General features: G+C 33.9%; 1 protein-coding gene across 5 annotated transcripts in view; it reads left to right on the forward strand.

The window, feature by feature from the left end:
- The first annotated feature begins 1201 nt into the window (after positions 1-1201).
- The window catches only part of LOC106685564 (cGMP-dependent 3',5'-cyclic phosphodiesterase), a 16419-nt gene continuing 731 nt past the window's right edge, over positions 1202-16889 (forward strand). Inside the window, exons 1-14 of one of the 5 annotated variants that reach the window (XM_067045108.1) lie at positions 1262-1331; positions 3893-4011; positions 4090-4237; positions 5452-5565; positions 6883-7145; positions 7397-7506; positions 9616-9758; positions 9827-9969; positions 11486-11714; positions 14069-14256; positions 14863-14991; positions 15077-15212; positions 15291-15408; positions 15681-15850. In XM_067045108.1, coding sequence (XP_066901209.1) covers positions 4130-4237; positions 5452-5565; positions 6883-7145; positions 7397-7506; positions 9616-9758; positions 9827-9969; positions 11486-11714; positions 14069-14256; positions 14863-14991; positions 15077-15212; positions 15291-15408; positions 15681-15850 — 1851 coding nt within the window. In that variant the 5' untranslated portion in view covers positions 1262-1331; positions 3893-4011; positions 4090-4129. Of the gene's footprint in view, positions 1332-1389; positions 1901-3892; positions 4012-4089; positions 4238-5451; positions 5566-6882; positions 7146-7396; positions 7507-9615; positions 9759-9826; positions 9970-11485; positions 11715-14068; positions 14257-14862; positions 14992-15076; positions 15213-15290; positions 15409-15680; positions 15851-16889 lie in introns of those variants that run through there. The other 4 variants (XM_067045114.1, XR_010842802.1, XM_014428317.2 and 1 more) reach the window with 4 other exon arrangements.

Below are 16889 nucleotides of genomic sequence, written 5' to 3' on the forward strand. Positions count from 1 at the left end.
AATTTGGGTTTTATGGAAAATAAAAGAAAGGAAGAAGATAGTTGACCATATGAAGTAGATTGTTGGAAGATAGTCCGAGTGGCAGTTAATAAAGGTATCAAAATAGTAAAAGAAAACTATTTATTGTTAATCAATGTTTTGCCCCACTTTGCAGAGCTTCGTCAGGGCTGTCTGATTTTCTGTCATCTCTTCTTCAATCAGACAGCCCTGACGAAGCTCTGCAAAGTGGGCCGAAACATTGATTAACAATAAATAGTTTTCTTTTACTATTTTGATACCTTTTCATTTTTTGAATGAAATATAAATAAAATATACTGAAACTTATGTTGATTCCTGAGGAAAAAATAAACAACAGAAAGAATACTACAGTCCTTATTGTTAAGTCTTAATTAGTTACTGAAAATGAAAATCTGTACCACTACAACTCATGAAGGGTTTCAACAAGGGTTCAGTACTTTGTTAAGGAAGTACTGTTTCTTGAACAATGGTTGTGCAAGGTGATTTGTTCATGATCAGGTTCTACTACCAGTTTTCACGGAATTAAGTGTATCCACTTTATAAAGGATGTTATTCTGAATCTTATGAATGTATTTTAGGATTACTTCTCAACCCACGTTCAAATTTTTTAAATCTTAGAGCAAATTAGCAAAGTTAAAATTGTTTCACTGTATGATACATAAAACATTACTTTTTAATGGTTTGATTTCTAGTATCTTTTGTTTCATTAATGTGTGTATAGTTTTTCCAATAATTTAATTTGTTTCTACCCTGGCTTAACACAAATACCTCTGTAATATGAGTGGTTTATTTGTGGGCACCAGGTTTCTAAAGGTTGGGATATGGTCTACCACTAGTCTATAATGAGGGTTATGAGAATGAAATTAAGGAAGTATTGCTTAAGAATTAAATTGAAAAAATTGGCTGTAATTGAGTATTGGTATAATTGGTAGTTTGTATTATTAAGTTAACAAAGCTGATGACTAGAAAAACTATTGCTCACTTGAAGTAAGTAAATATGACATTAGAAATAATGGTGTTCCTTATAAGTTAATTTCTGATTTGAAATCTAACATTTGTTACTGTTTAAAACATATGCTCGACCAGCTTAGAATTATGAAATGAAAATTTATCTTAATATATAATTTTGGATTTTTGGTCCACCTTAAGTCAGGAAAAGTTTAGTTTCCTAGTTTTAAAATGGCTTTATTAAAGTTTCTATGATTTATTTTTAAGTTCAATTAACAGATGTTTTCTCATTTCATATTATTGCCTTTTGAGATCAATTGATTTCCTCTAATAAATTTAGTTAATATGTGCCATCAATTCAGAGAGTAAGTAAGCCATTATTATTAATGAAGAGTTAGTTAATTTGAAAAGATAGTCTCTACCAGAATTGTAGACATGAGAATTATGGACTTTAGTCCACGACATATGTTAGTTTACCTGTGGTAATTAATGGCCAAACAAGAAGCCCTGTTGGAGGAGCAGAAAGCAATTACATTATCTGATCAAGAACTATTTGGGTCATGGTTATGATAGAGGCTATTTTACTGGCACATATCGAGTGTATGAAGGCCTTAAACATCATTAAATATTTTGTTAATAAAAGCACTTCATGCACAGATAAATATTACCCAAGCCCACAAGAAGTCATTTTAAATTTGTATTTGCCTTATATTAGTAGTATGAATGAATCCCTAGTTCAGTGTCTTCAGAGTATGGACCTCCTTTGGTGATAAAATTGTTCATTAACTTTTAGGGAAATTTTCAGTTCTGGATTAACATACTTTAATATTGTACTCTAGAACCAATATGACTGCAATTAGTGAGAGTTGAGTAGACTGAACAAAAGATTTGCAGGAGGGAGGGGAGAGGAGGATTCTCAATATGGCTGGAATAAGTTAGTAACAATTAGCAATAAATTGTAAAGTTAGGAGGAGTTTGTATATAATCTTATAAGAAAACAGTTGTTCAACTATGTTTGACAACTACACATGTTCTGTTGGTTTTTATGTTACCATTGAGTCGGGTGTAGGATATTTATGTTATGATTCCAGTCTCGCCTGCATAAGATTAAAGCACTTTATGAGATGCCCTAGGTGTATATAATTTAAAGGAAGATAATACCCTTGATGTACTATTTAATCAGGAATTTTCTGAACCCTGTCGGGCGGAGAGAAAAACTAATTGGAACGGAAGGATAAGGAATTATGAATGTATCTTTTTACAAAAAATAAATTATTGTATCAAATAAACCAACTGTAGTGTCCTTTTATACCCTTGCATCAACAGAAAACTGCTGCTTTATGTGGGAAAGAATGTCTGTACTACATGGTATTGCGACTGAAGCTTATGGAAAATATTAAAACTGTACCATAGCTTTGCAAGGAGACTAGTTGGAGTTTGTATGTGACAAGAACAGCTGCATTTATGATCACCTATAAAACAATTATTACATTTTTCAATTCGATTATTTTATTCGTACCTTGACACTCTTAGAAAAAAGGACACTATACTATGCAGATAAAAAAAAGTGTCTTTTGGAATAAATACTCGTACAAAACCCTCAAGTACAATGGCGCATAACCCTCTTCCACGAAATTGTAAGCCTTTCCTCATTTATACAATGAAAAATGGATCCAATCGCATTTTTATTGTTCTTGTTTATGTGGAACAGGTGTTAGTGCGTTGGCATTTTTTCTTTATCCCTTGGAATTATTATTTGGAGACTCCCTCAAAATTTAAACAGATCGAAAATATGGTTCTCTCCAAAAATCCATGAGCCCCAAAACTGTGCCCCTTCCACCAAACAATTTATAACGGTGCCACCTGTACGTCCGAGCCTCACCACTCTGTAGAATAACCTTCTCTCCCTATAAATGTTACTTGATCACACTTTACTATCGAGGGGGATTACTAACAACACACAGAAGACCTCGATGCAGAGCATTAAATATTCCTCAGGGTTATCATTGTTTGAAGTAAAGAAGAGAGTTAGGATTATGAAGACTTGGTTCAATGGGAGGTTATCGAAAGGGCACCAGTCTCATTACCACAACGCTGAAGGAAACCAGTTTCAGTGATTTTAATGGAATAGGATACGCAACCGGATGGCAATTTTGGGATATCAGTCCTTAAGGGAATCATGATCCTAAACCCCTAGGATAGGAAATTGAAGTTGAGATTCATTGTGGACAGCGCTTACTTTGTTTTGTCATTCCTAATGCCCGAGTCTTTGTCAGGGTGGGTGTTGTAAGTACTTGAGACGTTCAGTTCCAAAACCACCCAAATCCTTTTTCAAACTTAACATTTTAAGTTTTTTAAGGTTTTGGTAGTGCTGACAACCAGGGACCAGAAAAGGATCTTGATGGAATATTTCGTAAAATGACTGAAAAATTATTCATTTATTTGTTTTTGGGTGGGGGATTGACATTTTTTCTTCAGTAGCGTGAGAACTATGAATTTCATTAAAATCAAATTATACTAAATTAAGAAAGAGTAAACTCCTTACATTTTTTGTTCGATAAATTACTCATAACTGTACGAGATATCGTCATCGCATTATATAATCTACATGTGACAAAACTGTGAGAGTATATGAAAAATAATTGGATTGGTATCGTAAAATAAGTAAGAATGTGTCTATTGCCAAAATCTTACTCGTTATAATAATTTTGCTGAAGGCGTTCTAAGGTGTCAGTAGCTTTTATGACTTACACTTTGCTTTACTCTCATTACGTAAAGTAAAGGGTAAGATAAAACACTAAATTCTCATTTTATTTCAATTTAATATGTATTGTTACTAAATACAGGTATTCTTAGAATAATTATAGTAAATTTTAACCATGATCCACATTCAATATTGTGTGTCAGTGCTCGTTGTCATCAACAGGTGCCACTCATGTCAACTCCATTAAAAATTCGTTTCCATCTGAAATTCATATTGTGTAATTTCGACTCAGCATAGTCAGAAATAAAAAAATATTTACTTGCATATTAAGGTATTGAAGGGTAAAGTACTTCTATTTTGAATGTATGAGATCAACTTACATGCCAAAAAATAATTATTTATTCTTAAATTGTTTCTAGTTACAGAACCGTTTTTAACCCTTCGAGGCGACAATCGCACATGAAGCCTCTTGATCTCCGTTACTGTGACTCCGGAGCTTTGTTCACCTTGCTCAGCACCCTTGGCAATTTGGAGGCGTCTAAGTTACACACCAAGGTTAACCAATATGTAAGGAAAACCATCTCTAATAAATATGTAGTTATTTGTATGGATAAGAATCCAAACCAATGTGGATTCTTAAGGCGGATCCACATGTTGGCCGCTCGCCACGAATCGGAGGCTTGTACAACTGCTCGGTAAACTAAGAGCGGACCATCCACATGTCAGTGTTATTCAGAGAGACAAGCATGGCGGACGTACTAGTGGTTTCTGCCATTGCACTTGGATTGTATTATTTTTATTACAAAAAAAAGAAAATGAAAGGAAATTTAATATAAATAAATAAGATTAAATATAAAACTTATTATAAAAAGTACCAACAAACACCTTTAATCTCTTAACAGCTCTCAGTTGCAACTAGACAAAGAACAATGGTGGAGATGCTGCACGAGCGCTCTCACGAACCCCTTTGATCTGTGTCCAAAAAACCGACTTTCGACGGATCGGCAACGAGCCTAGGCCAACCAAGCCAAGCCGGGTGGCTTGGTATCCAAATGCTCGCGTATGTCTGAGTTCGCCATGGCTTGGACAACATGTAGAGGCCCCTTTAGATGTGCGTACTCAGAGGTGCTGCCCCTTGCTAGAAGTGGAAAAAAAAATTAATTTAATAAAATTTAAATTTTTCTTTTCCAGCAAATAATTGAAATAACTAATAAAGCACTACTATAATTATATATAACTTTATTAAATTTTGGTTTTGTTCGCCTTTTCCTTGCTGAAATGTCACAACCTGATTGTTGGTTATATAGCTTTTTTATCTAAAATCAATAATCAGTTTGATCTAAAATCAAACTGGCTTTCCCTAGTTGGGTAAGCCCTTGGTATCTTATACGATATAATGAAGCTCCCAAAAAAGTTTTAGCTTGAAATTAATAAGTCGTCAGCACGCCTCCTTTGGTACAATTAAAGTATATATGAGGAAATAGTTGACCGTGGATGATATATATGAGGAGGAAATAGTTGGGGGTGCGGTCAGAAAATAGCCCAAATAAGTTGATAGAACTTATTTAATAGAGCCAACGTTTCGGCCAGAATTTCTAGCCTTCATCTACTTGTTGGAGATCGGAAATCTAAGTCATATCCGATAAGTTATTTTAATTATAAGTTTTATCAACGTATTTGTGTTATTTTCTAAATGCACCTCAAACCATCCGCTCTTCACATATATATTTACCAATTTTATTATTTATAATTGACATGCCAATATATTTTTGTTGTTTCAGTTCTTAGAAACTCTGGGTTGTATCGGAATTATCATGGAGTACGTGTCCTCCTCCCACTGTACCAATGTTAGAGCTATTGGTCGAGTAGTGCTTTCCGAACCTCTCAAGTTCCAGGCAAGTCACCATTTATATTTTAATATTTATGTTTCTAACGAACCGGAATATTGGATCCCGATAGTACCTAGAACGTTTGTCTACACAAGCCCTATCACAAGTAATAGGCAATATTACCTCGACAATATGCGAAAGAAAAGAAATTTTATAATATAATACATTTTGAAATCCTTAAAAGGAAACAAGATTTGCTACCATCTCCTCCGGTAATCACCGCGATCTTGGAAAATGTTTTATTTATTCAAAATATTTCTGTTTGGTGCATCATAGAAAAACAAATTGGAATGAGTTTTGAATTAAGTGCTATTTTATAACAATCTAAAGGTAATACTGGATACTCCACTCGCTGTAAATCCAAGATTTGTACAAATGCTTGGTAAATAAAGGAAGCAACAAACATCCATATCCACATGTTTGTTTTGTTCTTTTGAGTTTTGAAACACAGAGAGCTCAAATATTTATCTGTTAGTAGTTCTAAAAGAAGGCTAACGTCTGGCTGCAGTACAAGTGCCGTACGATCTGTGCCAAAACTGACACTCAACAGGTCAGACATAAATTTAAGCCATCTTATATACACCAATCTAAATAATCCATCTACAAGCTTGCACAAACGCGAATTAGCCTAACTTTGACAAACGTGTAGAGGCACCTTTATGTGCCTGCGTTAGTATATTTACAAAAATGATTAATTTTTATTTTTATTATTAATGGTTATATGATTATAATAATAATTATTAGTGTCCATTAAACATATTCGGAATATAAAAAAGTGTATTCTTGTCCTACGCTGTTTCTTCCCTCGATAAATTAATCCTTTAATAACCCAAAGAACGCATTTTTGTTTATAATGTATTGTTTAATTACTCATCATAATAATAATTAAAATATTTATCGATACAGATATATTTTAAATTCAATAACGACATTTTACATCTATTTTTGTCTATGAATGATGGTGGAATTGTATTGGACGGGACCGTAACTTTAAAAATGAAGAATGAAACTGTAACATTAATGTAACAAAAATATAATAATCAAACATTTTCATGACAGAAGATAGTTAAAGTTACTCGATTATCAAATTTATCAGCTGGAATCAGCAGAAAAATAATTGGATGAACTTCAAAGACATTGCTTTTACTAGGTTTTGATGACTGATGGGACTAACATTATCATACGTAACAATATCATACGTAACAATAAATCCTCAACTGAATATCAAAGCTTTAATAATAATATATTTTAAATAATATATTTTTAATAATAATATGATTTAATAATATTGTTGTCTTTATAATATTTTTTTTTCCTTTGAAGCATACATGCAATTTACTGCAAATGATAAATGAAGCAAAAGGTCCGATTAGGATAGAAAAAGGGCAGCTCGAAGGAGAGCTTTATTGCTATCTGAATAAAGTCCTAAGAGAAGAATACAAAGAACGCTTTTCCAATTGTATGTTCTTCCCGATAGAGCATCCATTAGAGAAAGAGAAGTACACTCATTTCTTCGGTTTAGTGAATTTTAAAGATTTTGAGGGTTGTGAAGATATATACAATGGTATAGTGACGGAATGTTTCCGGTAAGTTGCAATTTGACTAACTTTATGAATTAACTTTCTCACTTATTACACTCATGTCAAGTTTGCTAAGTAGTAATTATTCCATTCAGTATATCTCATGATTGGATACATTTTTGAAACAATATTTTTCGTTTTAATTTCGGTTCACTGAAAGCTTTCTCAGACCATGGTTATAAATTACCTTGAAGACTATAGATAATGGAGTACAGAATTAAAGATGATTGGATATTAATACTTTTCCTTGGTTTCAGACATTGTTACGGAATGCTAAGGAGTGCTTGCAACTATGAGGAAGAAAAACAGAACAGCAATCAATGCACAGTCATTTTAAATTCTTTTATTGAAATACTATCATGGGCAGGTAGCTACCATAGTTCTTTTTTTTTTTAGGAAACTATCCCACAATGGAATGTTTTGCTTAAATAAATATTCTAGGAAATCTTCCATCCATATAGCCAATACTTGATTTAGTTTTTGCAGGAGATGGAACTGAGTTTGTGAAAAGCCTTATTTAGTTTTGTTTCGATGTCCCCTTTAAGCCCGAAACAGATAGGGATTTATCTCAACATTGTCATGTGATCATTAAACTGGAATAATTCGTCTGATTTCTTCTTAAAATTATTGGCTACTTTAACGTTCACAAATTTTGATGCTTGTCAAAATCATTCACGGATCGAACCCAGCCTATGAGTTCGACAATTATTTAGTGATGGCATGCGTTTAACTCTTTTGTCATTAAGTATTTTTTTTAATTTATTGATAGATATAACAATCTCCCACACAGTTGTGGGTAATAGGTAATAGTGATGAATGATCTCATACATACTAAAATTAAAATAAATGAAAAAAAAACTCTTAAAATATATACAAACAAAAGAATAAACAAGATGAACATAATCAAACTATCTATATGAAAAATTAATAAATAAAATAACATAATGATAAAATAATTCATTAAGTCTAATATAGAATGATTGCGTATCTGTCGAATATTATTTGAGTCTCGACAATATTACAGTTCTAAAGATAAAAGTATCAGGCTATTTTATCTATCAGGCTTGTAAGAAGGGTATTATTTTTTGGGGTGAGGTGTTTAAGGAGGAGAGATGTTTCAAGACTGGTCTCAGAACCAATTTTAATGTATTGAAATATTTGAGCAGCGAACTTAAAGTCTTCAATATATGGCCCTTGGACATCGTCCCTCGCTGCCAACGTTTCTTTCCATTGTCATAGACTCCCAGGAACTCTTCGCGCGAATGACACGACGAAGCTGATAGTACAATTGAGTTGAATCGCTTCCCTATCAGGCCTTTCTTAATTACTACTGAATTTGTTCCTACTGAACAGACTGTCACAGGTCAGTTTTACGTGGGAGAGGTCCGACGTGTGAATGATCGAGTCCGCCCGGAGATCAAACAATTGGTTTCTACGACATGATAATGTGCCCTCTCAAACGCCGCTATTCGCCGTCGAAGTTTTATCCAAGTTGAAGGTAACAACACTGCCTTAGCCCCGCCCTATCTCCAAGCAACTTCTTTTTGTTTCTCCGGATCAGAGAGACCTGAAAGGGAAGCAAGCGATTCGACACTGTTCCGGCAGCTTCGATGATGACTTAAAAGTCTTCTGCACGAAGAATTCCAGAGACCATAACAATAAAAGAAGAAATTCTGGCAGCGGTGAGTTGATGCCAAAGGGTCATATTTTGAATTAAAGACTTTCGCAGCTCAAACTTCTTCAATACATATGCACATCAATACATAAAAAAATATATTTATGCATTAGTTCTGAGACCAGCCCTGAAACTTTGTGAACGCATCATGCATTTCACAAAATAAGAGTTACTCAAATCATAAACCAATGGTGGTGGTTATTAAGATAATTTTTTTTTGGAAGAAGATAGTTGACCGTATAAAGAAGATTGGAGGAAGATAGTCCGGGTAGCGGTCAATAAAGGTATGAGTTTGTTAAAGAGCCCCAAGGTAGAGTCGACGAGTTTGACCTTTAAAGATTTTTTTATTCTAATTAACCATTATAATTTTTTTTTTCTTATAAAAACTTTAGAACATAGGTCAAAAGTTGAGATCAAAGGATGAAAATTGAGAGTTATTATATTTTAATGAACCTTGCTTGTAATAATATTTTGAATAACAGTGGTCCTTATTGTTGTATTTTAACGACTCTAAAAATTTCTCATTGCGAAAATCTGAAGTGTCCATCGCATCAAAGGACTATTGCGCATGTTCCCCTCCATACTTATGGAAGAAAAACATAGATCCATAAGTGCCATTCTTTCAGAAAGTATCAATACGACAAAAGCTATTTGCTAAATTAAAAAAAAATAAGTTACCTTTCGACCGTTACTATTAAATATTGAATACCTTTCGAATATGAATCTATTCAGATAATGAAATAAAAAAATATTATTTGATAATAGGAAACGTAAAGGCAATATTTTATAAACTATTTTCAGGAACGAATATGGTTTACGATAAAGTTCAGCAGCAATCCATGAAACTTATGGATGCAGCTAAATGTTCTGTTTTCATCCATGATCCCGAGTTTAATTTAGTAGCAAAAGCGTTCGCAGGTGGAAAGCGCCCAGCTTCCAAAGAGGTAGATATAAATAAAATATATAGTATGATGTAAGGAAAGATGATAATATAATGAAAAATTCTTTTCAGGCCCACGAGAAAGAGGGAAAGGTCTTATCTTACACAACCACTGCGAGCAAAGTGGCCCATAAGAGGAAGCTTCTCCATATTCCGTCTGTGGCAGACGATCCTTTTTATTCGTCCATAAACAATCTCTTAACGGATGATTGTAGGTTAGCCCTATATTGTTAATATAATAATAATATAACATATGTAATTACTACTACAATAATTTATTTCCTACCTTACCTAATAAATGATATAAAAAATAACTAAAAATGATATGTTAAGTATTATTTATGTTACGTTAAAGGGTAGTTGCGCATTAACTAAAGTAGATAGTAACAGTATTACCTTAGTAGTAAGTAATTGGTTTGTGAATAGTAGCTAGTTCAGTTCAGGGGGAAGAGAGGGTGGCAAACTTTATTCTCTTTCAAAGGAAAAGTGAAGACAAAATGAGGTGAGTTGGCCACGCCCTCGGAGCACAGTTTTATGTTAAGGTATTTAATAGCAATGATAGACATAGATGTCCACCATTTGGCCGCCCGTAGCTACATTGATTAAGGCACAGTCTTGCTAATTAGAGATCATTTATCGGTGCCGGTTCGAATCCTGGGACGTTGACTTTTTTCATTGAGTGGCGGTTCCACAAAACGAAAAACTTTGAACCACAACAATGGTTAGACAGTATAGGACTCCAATGTGAGTCTTGGTCGAAAAAAAAAAATGTCCACCGTTTTAATCTAAACTGAAACAGAAGGCAACTAGTAACTAGCTCCTACTCCTCAGCCACGCCCCTGGAGTTCAGCATGAGAGGTATCTTTTTGGCTTTTCTTAGCAGTTAACCATCACTAAGTACAGTCCTTCCTCCAAGGTACATATGGTTTTAAAAGTTTCGCGTTATTTGTATTTAATATTTTAAAAAAATAAATAATTGTTATATGAATGAGCATTGCCCGCTACAGAAGTTCATATCAGATCCGTCAGATTGGGGGTCTTAGAATAGTTTTAAGGAGAGAGGAAGATCCAATGATTATAGCTCTAATCTTTTCGGCATTTAATTTAAGTTTATTCTCTGTTGCCCAAGTGCTTATACTATTGATGCCTTCTAGTAGTTTTAGAATGGCCTTTGAGGCGTCATGAGGATAGAAGGAAAGGTAGATTTGTAAGTTGTCAGCGTATAAGGCATGTCGAAGGTGGATTATTGATCTTGATAAAGATGGAGAGAAGAGTATGGGATAGAGAGAAACCCTGAGGTACGCCTTTGGAAAGATGCAGGAAGCTAGAAGGGGGATTATTATGAATAACAAGATATTATGAACAGGCGGTATAGTATGTATAGTCTGTTCTGGATACACTTCGCACCTAAAACCGGTCGATTTATTTAGCATGCATCTTGACATTTTTGTCTGTCTTTTGGCGCCATTTTAATAGAATAACTACAGGAAAACATGCGTTTATTTAAAAATTGTGGCGGAATGAGTTCATTCTCCGTAATCGCTAATAAATTGTCATGTCCCCTCTGAAGGGGAGGGGGAGGGGACGACCGAGTCCATAGGGTTAAACAAGAAATTGTGTGTTATTCGTCATTCGTAATTAGGTATAATGTAATGTTATAAAGCTTAATTTTCATAATGGCTAATATGGAAGTAGCCGTAAAAGTAATCATGTTTGATATTGTACGTTCAGGAACCTGCTGTCATTCCCGATGATTCTGAGCGGAAACCTGTTAGGTGTCATTGAAGTTTATGACAAGAATCCCCCCTCCTTAACCTTCACCGAAGAGGACATGGCTCTATCACTGCACTTTAGTACCACAACCGCTTGCGCTATCAAAGCCAACAAGATGTTTTATCATTTTCACGAGATCAAATCCAAGCAGCAGTTCACGGACTGCGTTCTTCTTCGCCGTTTCAAAGTAAGTAATAAATTAACTATTAAACAACGTATCAAAATTATTAATTAACTTATGAAAGCAATAAGCTTGTTGTTAGAATATTATTAGATTATTCTAATACTTAAAGCCTTGAGCCTCTTAAAAGTAAATAATTAACCGGACAAGGTTTCATCAATTTATGCATCATGAAGACAACCAAAGGTAAGATCAAACAAGACAGATGCAATCTAAACAAATAGATATTCTGAGGGTATGACGAGCTATCTTAAATTGATGCACATTCATATCCAACGTTTCAAAACAGTTACGCTTCATTAAGCTAACCACATACAAGAAGAAATTTACGAAGTACTTCCAACAATAACATCGTAACTCAACAAAAAGTGTTAACTTGTTATGAAGAGGAATCTTTGATTATCATCTACCTTAATGCTTTCCATATGTTTTGTTGAACATGGTGGTTATAAATAATTTTATGAACGTGGATTTAATAAATAGAGTTAGATAAATGTACATATCACATACATATATTATCATTATATGGACTAGTTAAAAATGACATGTTTTTCAATTAGAATAATGAACTTTTATATCAACATTTATACTAAATTATAGTAATAATAATAATATATCCATGTATATTATTATTATGACACTACACTGCCTAGTAGAATCCTGACCTCCTCCACCATAGTCAACCAATCCACACGATCTCTTGCATTCTCTTTCCATCTTTCAATATTTCAAAGCTTCAAAACCTCCTCTACATCGTCCATCCATCTGAACCGGAGACGTCCTCCTTTCTATTTTCCATATACCATAAAGCATTTATTTGTGTATCCTTTCATCGGACATCCTCTCAACGTGTCCTATCCATCTTATTCTTGCTCTTTTCACTAAAGATATGATGTTGGATTCTCCGAATAGTTCCATCAGACCCATCATCCCTTCCTTTTCTCCAAATTTCCTTCCAAAGATCTTCTTTCCAAAAATTCCTTCCAAATATCCTTCTTAATACCTTTCTTTCCCAGGAGTTCAGCATCTGTTCTGCTTTTCTTGTCAAGGGCCATGTTTCTCCCCCACAGATCACTACTGGCCTTACGATGGTTTTGTAAATGACCACTTTCATTCTTTTAGAGGGAGCTCTAAAATTCAACGCTTTTTGCAATGAGAAATAACATCTATTTAGATTAACTATATTAACTAAATTAATATTCTAACCACTACTTCGTTCTCTACTTTGTTGTCATCTGTAACCAGGCTTCCCAGGTAGTTAATCTAGTTTACAGAACTGAAACTGTGGTCGCTGAACATCACTTTCCTATATCCTTATCCTTTCTTGAGTTTTTCATGTACACTATCTTATCCTCTTACGTCTTAATTTACACTGTATTATCTTCTTACATGTAAATTACCTTAGTAAATTCATGTTCGTTAAAATATTTACAACTAGCTGTGTTTACGCTCGTAAAAATTTTCTTTTCTTTATTTATTTCCATTGTTTTTATATCCTTTTATATATATCAAAGCCTAAAAGTTATTTTTTTTTTTGTTTTATAACGAGAGAGGAATCGATCTATTAATTTGTATATTGTTAAGGTATGGTAGAGGTGTTGTTTAATGCCGGGGTCCGCTGTTTATTTACAACCAAGGCATTACGCACTTTCTAAAGTGTAAGATAAGGGAGTCGGCTGTGACGTTTTGATGTAAGTCGACTATACGGCTGGAGGCCTCTTGCTACTACAGTGTGAACTTCTACGGCATCTATTCTACAGCGCCAAGATTGTAACCTCATCCTAGTGTTTGTGTGGACGGCCTCAATAGAGGTCAGACTATTCAATCGCCAAGGAGGCATTTTTTATTTAATTTCTGGACATAATTTGTTGTTAAAGTTTTAATTTCGTTCGTTTTCATTTATAAATTAATTTAAATAGTTCATTACTCTTCAATAGTCACTCCTTCTTTCCACTCCAATTTTTTCTCTCTTATTAATTCTACTAAGATTACCACAGGGGAAGACCCGGGTTGGTAAAATGATTAAGAAAATCCTTTTTGAATTTGGAGTCCGTTCTCAACAACCAGTGATCATGGTTTACAACAAACCTTTCTACGACTCTAACAACAGTATGATCGCCATTATTTTTTTCAAAAAGTGGATGGTACATTGGCATTCGTGAATACCTTCTTACAGCTCTATATAGCAGTTTGAAGTTTCGGTAAAATTCGTTCAGCTGTTTTCTTGGGAAAAATAGATACGATAAAAATTTACCTACGTAATTTTATTTAAATATAAAATTTTCTTCTATTTATATATAAGATTTTCGACTCTTAGATTAAAGGAAATATATATTAATTTGTGCCGTGAAATGCGCTAGGACTTAGAAGTTGAAACAGTGAAGAGCATATTGAATTGTCACCACAAACACAATTTTAAAAGAGTGACAGACTTTCGATTTGACCCGAGGGTAGTACCTGATAAACACGTACTATGCGTATGCCTCAAGATTTTCGAAGGATCTGGTCTTCTTAATAAATTCAAAATCAAAAGGGAGACGTTTGTCAGGTAAGAGGTACAGATATAGTATATATATATATTTTTTTTTTTGTACAAATTTTTGTTTAGGAAGTAAGTTGTTACGATATATTTAAGGAGTATCCCATCAAAAATTAATATACCTACTTCTCAAAAGTAAAATTTTTTTTGACAAATTAAAATTTTAAAATTTAGATGTTAGAAATCAACATTTTTGCAATAGAAAATACACTTAAATACATTAGGTCCTATACTTCCGTCACTATCCCTCTTCAAAATCCAAGCGCAGCCCCGATTTTGAAGAGGGATAGAGCTCGGGGATTCCCCTGCCGAATAGCTAAATATGCATGTGATTAGTGTTGTATTTTATGATTAAATTTAGTAAGAAATTTGACTTTTACCTTTTGTATTTTTATTGATGTATATATTTTGATTCTGTTGTTCTCGATTTTTGTTTGTATATGTGAGAGTGTTTTATGATTTTGGTATGAATATAATCAGTAACATATCTTTTAATTATTGCCTTGGACTTTGACAAATTGTAATATTTATCACTGAATTAAATAGTATTTGGAAAAAAAAAATTCAAAACTAATTAATACACTATATCCAAATTTTCAACATTGATGTTTTCAGATTTTTATTGAAGGTGAAGGAGGCACATTCAGCAGTGCCTTTTCACAATTGGGATCTGGCTTTTTTAACATTTCATTTTGTTTTTATCTGTATAAACCAATATAATCTCATAAAAGACGGATATGTGACGTAAGTATCAAATGTAATATTAACATTGCAACTATTTCGATACACAATTTAATGCTCAAAAATTGGCGTAATATTTCTTGAATAGAATATTTGAATATTTTACCCTCCTGATGGCAGCACTGTGCCACGGCTTGGACCATAGGGGACCAACATCTATGTTCGAAATGGCTTCTGGATCAGTTTTAGCCAGCCTTTATAGTTCTCCCGGATCTATCAGTCAAGTAATAATGTATATATCTGTGTGCTAATAGAGAGAGTAATGAGACCATTAACTTTCATTGCAATCTATAAAATTTCAGAGGCACCACCTGTCCCAGGCTTTACGCATCATGACGTATCCCGAATGCAACATTCTTCAGCACATCGATAATGAAGAGTTTTATTTATTTGCTGTTCTTCTCGGCAACATGATTCAAGGTAATTATAAACATTCAATGCAGGCTGCGAATGCTTAAATGTGCATCTTCTTGTACTTGCATATTTCACACCTTGTAATGCAAGCAAAGTAATTCCATATAATTACCTAACACAAATTCAAGGTAACGACAGAAACTTCGACCGTTCTTGACAACCTTGCATCATCAATCTTTTTGCGCAAGCATGTTTTAATGTGACATAAATTATCATTTCGTAAGAATAGGATAGGTTTAGTTGAGAAAACTTGTGAGCTATTAGGAAAAAAATTGCAGATACTAATATGGCGTTTCGCCCCCAGAAGAAACTGGAGCTGGAGGAGTTGATGGAAAACGGTTTCGACTGCATCTGCACAGAGCACAGAAGGCTTTTCCAGTTCTTGATAATCAACTGCGCTCAGACCTGCTACTCCTGCAAACCTTGGCCCCTCTGCAGGAAGATTGGAGTAAGTCTCTACTATCGCTATAAATTATTTTGAATTATGTCAGTAATGAATTGAAAAATATAATGCTATTTTAAGTTTTTTTCTCTCTGGGTTATGTATTAAGTCGTTTTCTTATTCAAAGGTATAATTTATGACTTTTTTTTTATTCTGGATAATTTAGGCGCCTTTCTATTTCAACCTTTTATTTTTTATTAATTATACATTAATAAAGTATTCTTCCGACGTTTCGGACTGTTCGGCTATCTTCAGCTGTTGATTATAAAAATAATTACAAAGGATTGTTTATTATTGTATATATATATATTTATATTTAAAGTTTATGACACAATACCCTAGAAAACAGAATGAGAAATTCCTCCGTACAATTACAGGAGCAATCTGGGATCAGAGCCTTAACACTTGGAGAACTCCCAGTGACAGGTCAGTCAATATCTCGTGATATGAAGGCAAAGAGATCAAGATGGGTGGGACATGTGGCTCAAAGGAATCCATCAGGACGGACGCCTCTACACAACAATGAATGCCATTATAGTAGGCAAAAACACAGATCGAAAGACAGAATCAAGATGGGAAAGAGCTACATGCAGAAATCTGGAAAGTAGTAGCCCAAGATAGGCAGGCGTGGAGAAGGCTGGTTTGGGCTGCCAAAGGTCTACAAGGTCTGTAGAGCCAACCAAAAAAAAAAAAATATATATATATATGTATATTAGGAGCTGTTTTTACTCAGTGAGTAAGGTGTTAGTAGCACTAATGGTGTTGCTGACACCAAGGATCCGAGTTCAAATCCGGCAGTGTCGAAAATTATTTATTCTGTAACTCTATCCATTGGATTCGGGGATCCTTCTAGGGTCCACCCTGGATCATAAAAATCTAGCGTGATAATGACCATATCGCCTCCTTGTATAGCCCTTTTTCTAGAAACTATATTTTCTTACAAAATATTCAACCTCTGGTCGTACATGGTTGTAATGCCAGAGATTTCCATTTTTTAAAGTTTTAATTTTAATTATCTTGAAAAATATATTATTTAAATAAATAT

This window comes from Halyomorpha halys, unplaced genomic scaffold (genome assembly GCF_000696795.3).
Source record: "Halyomorpha halys isolate HHAL.00 unplaced genomic scaffold, Hhal_1.1 Scaffold710.1, whole genome shotgun sequence".
NCBI classification, from domain to species: Eukaryota; Metazoa; Arthropoda; class Insecta; order Hemiptera; family Pentatomidae; genus Halyomorpha; species Halyomorpha halys.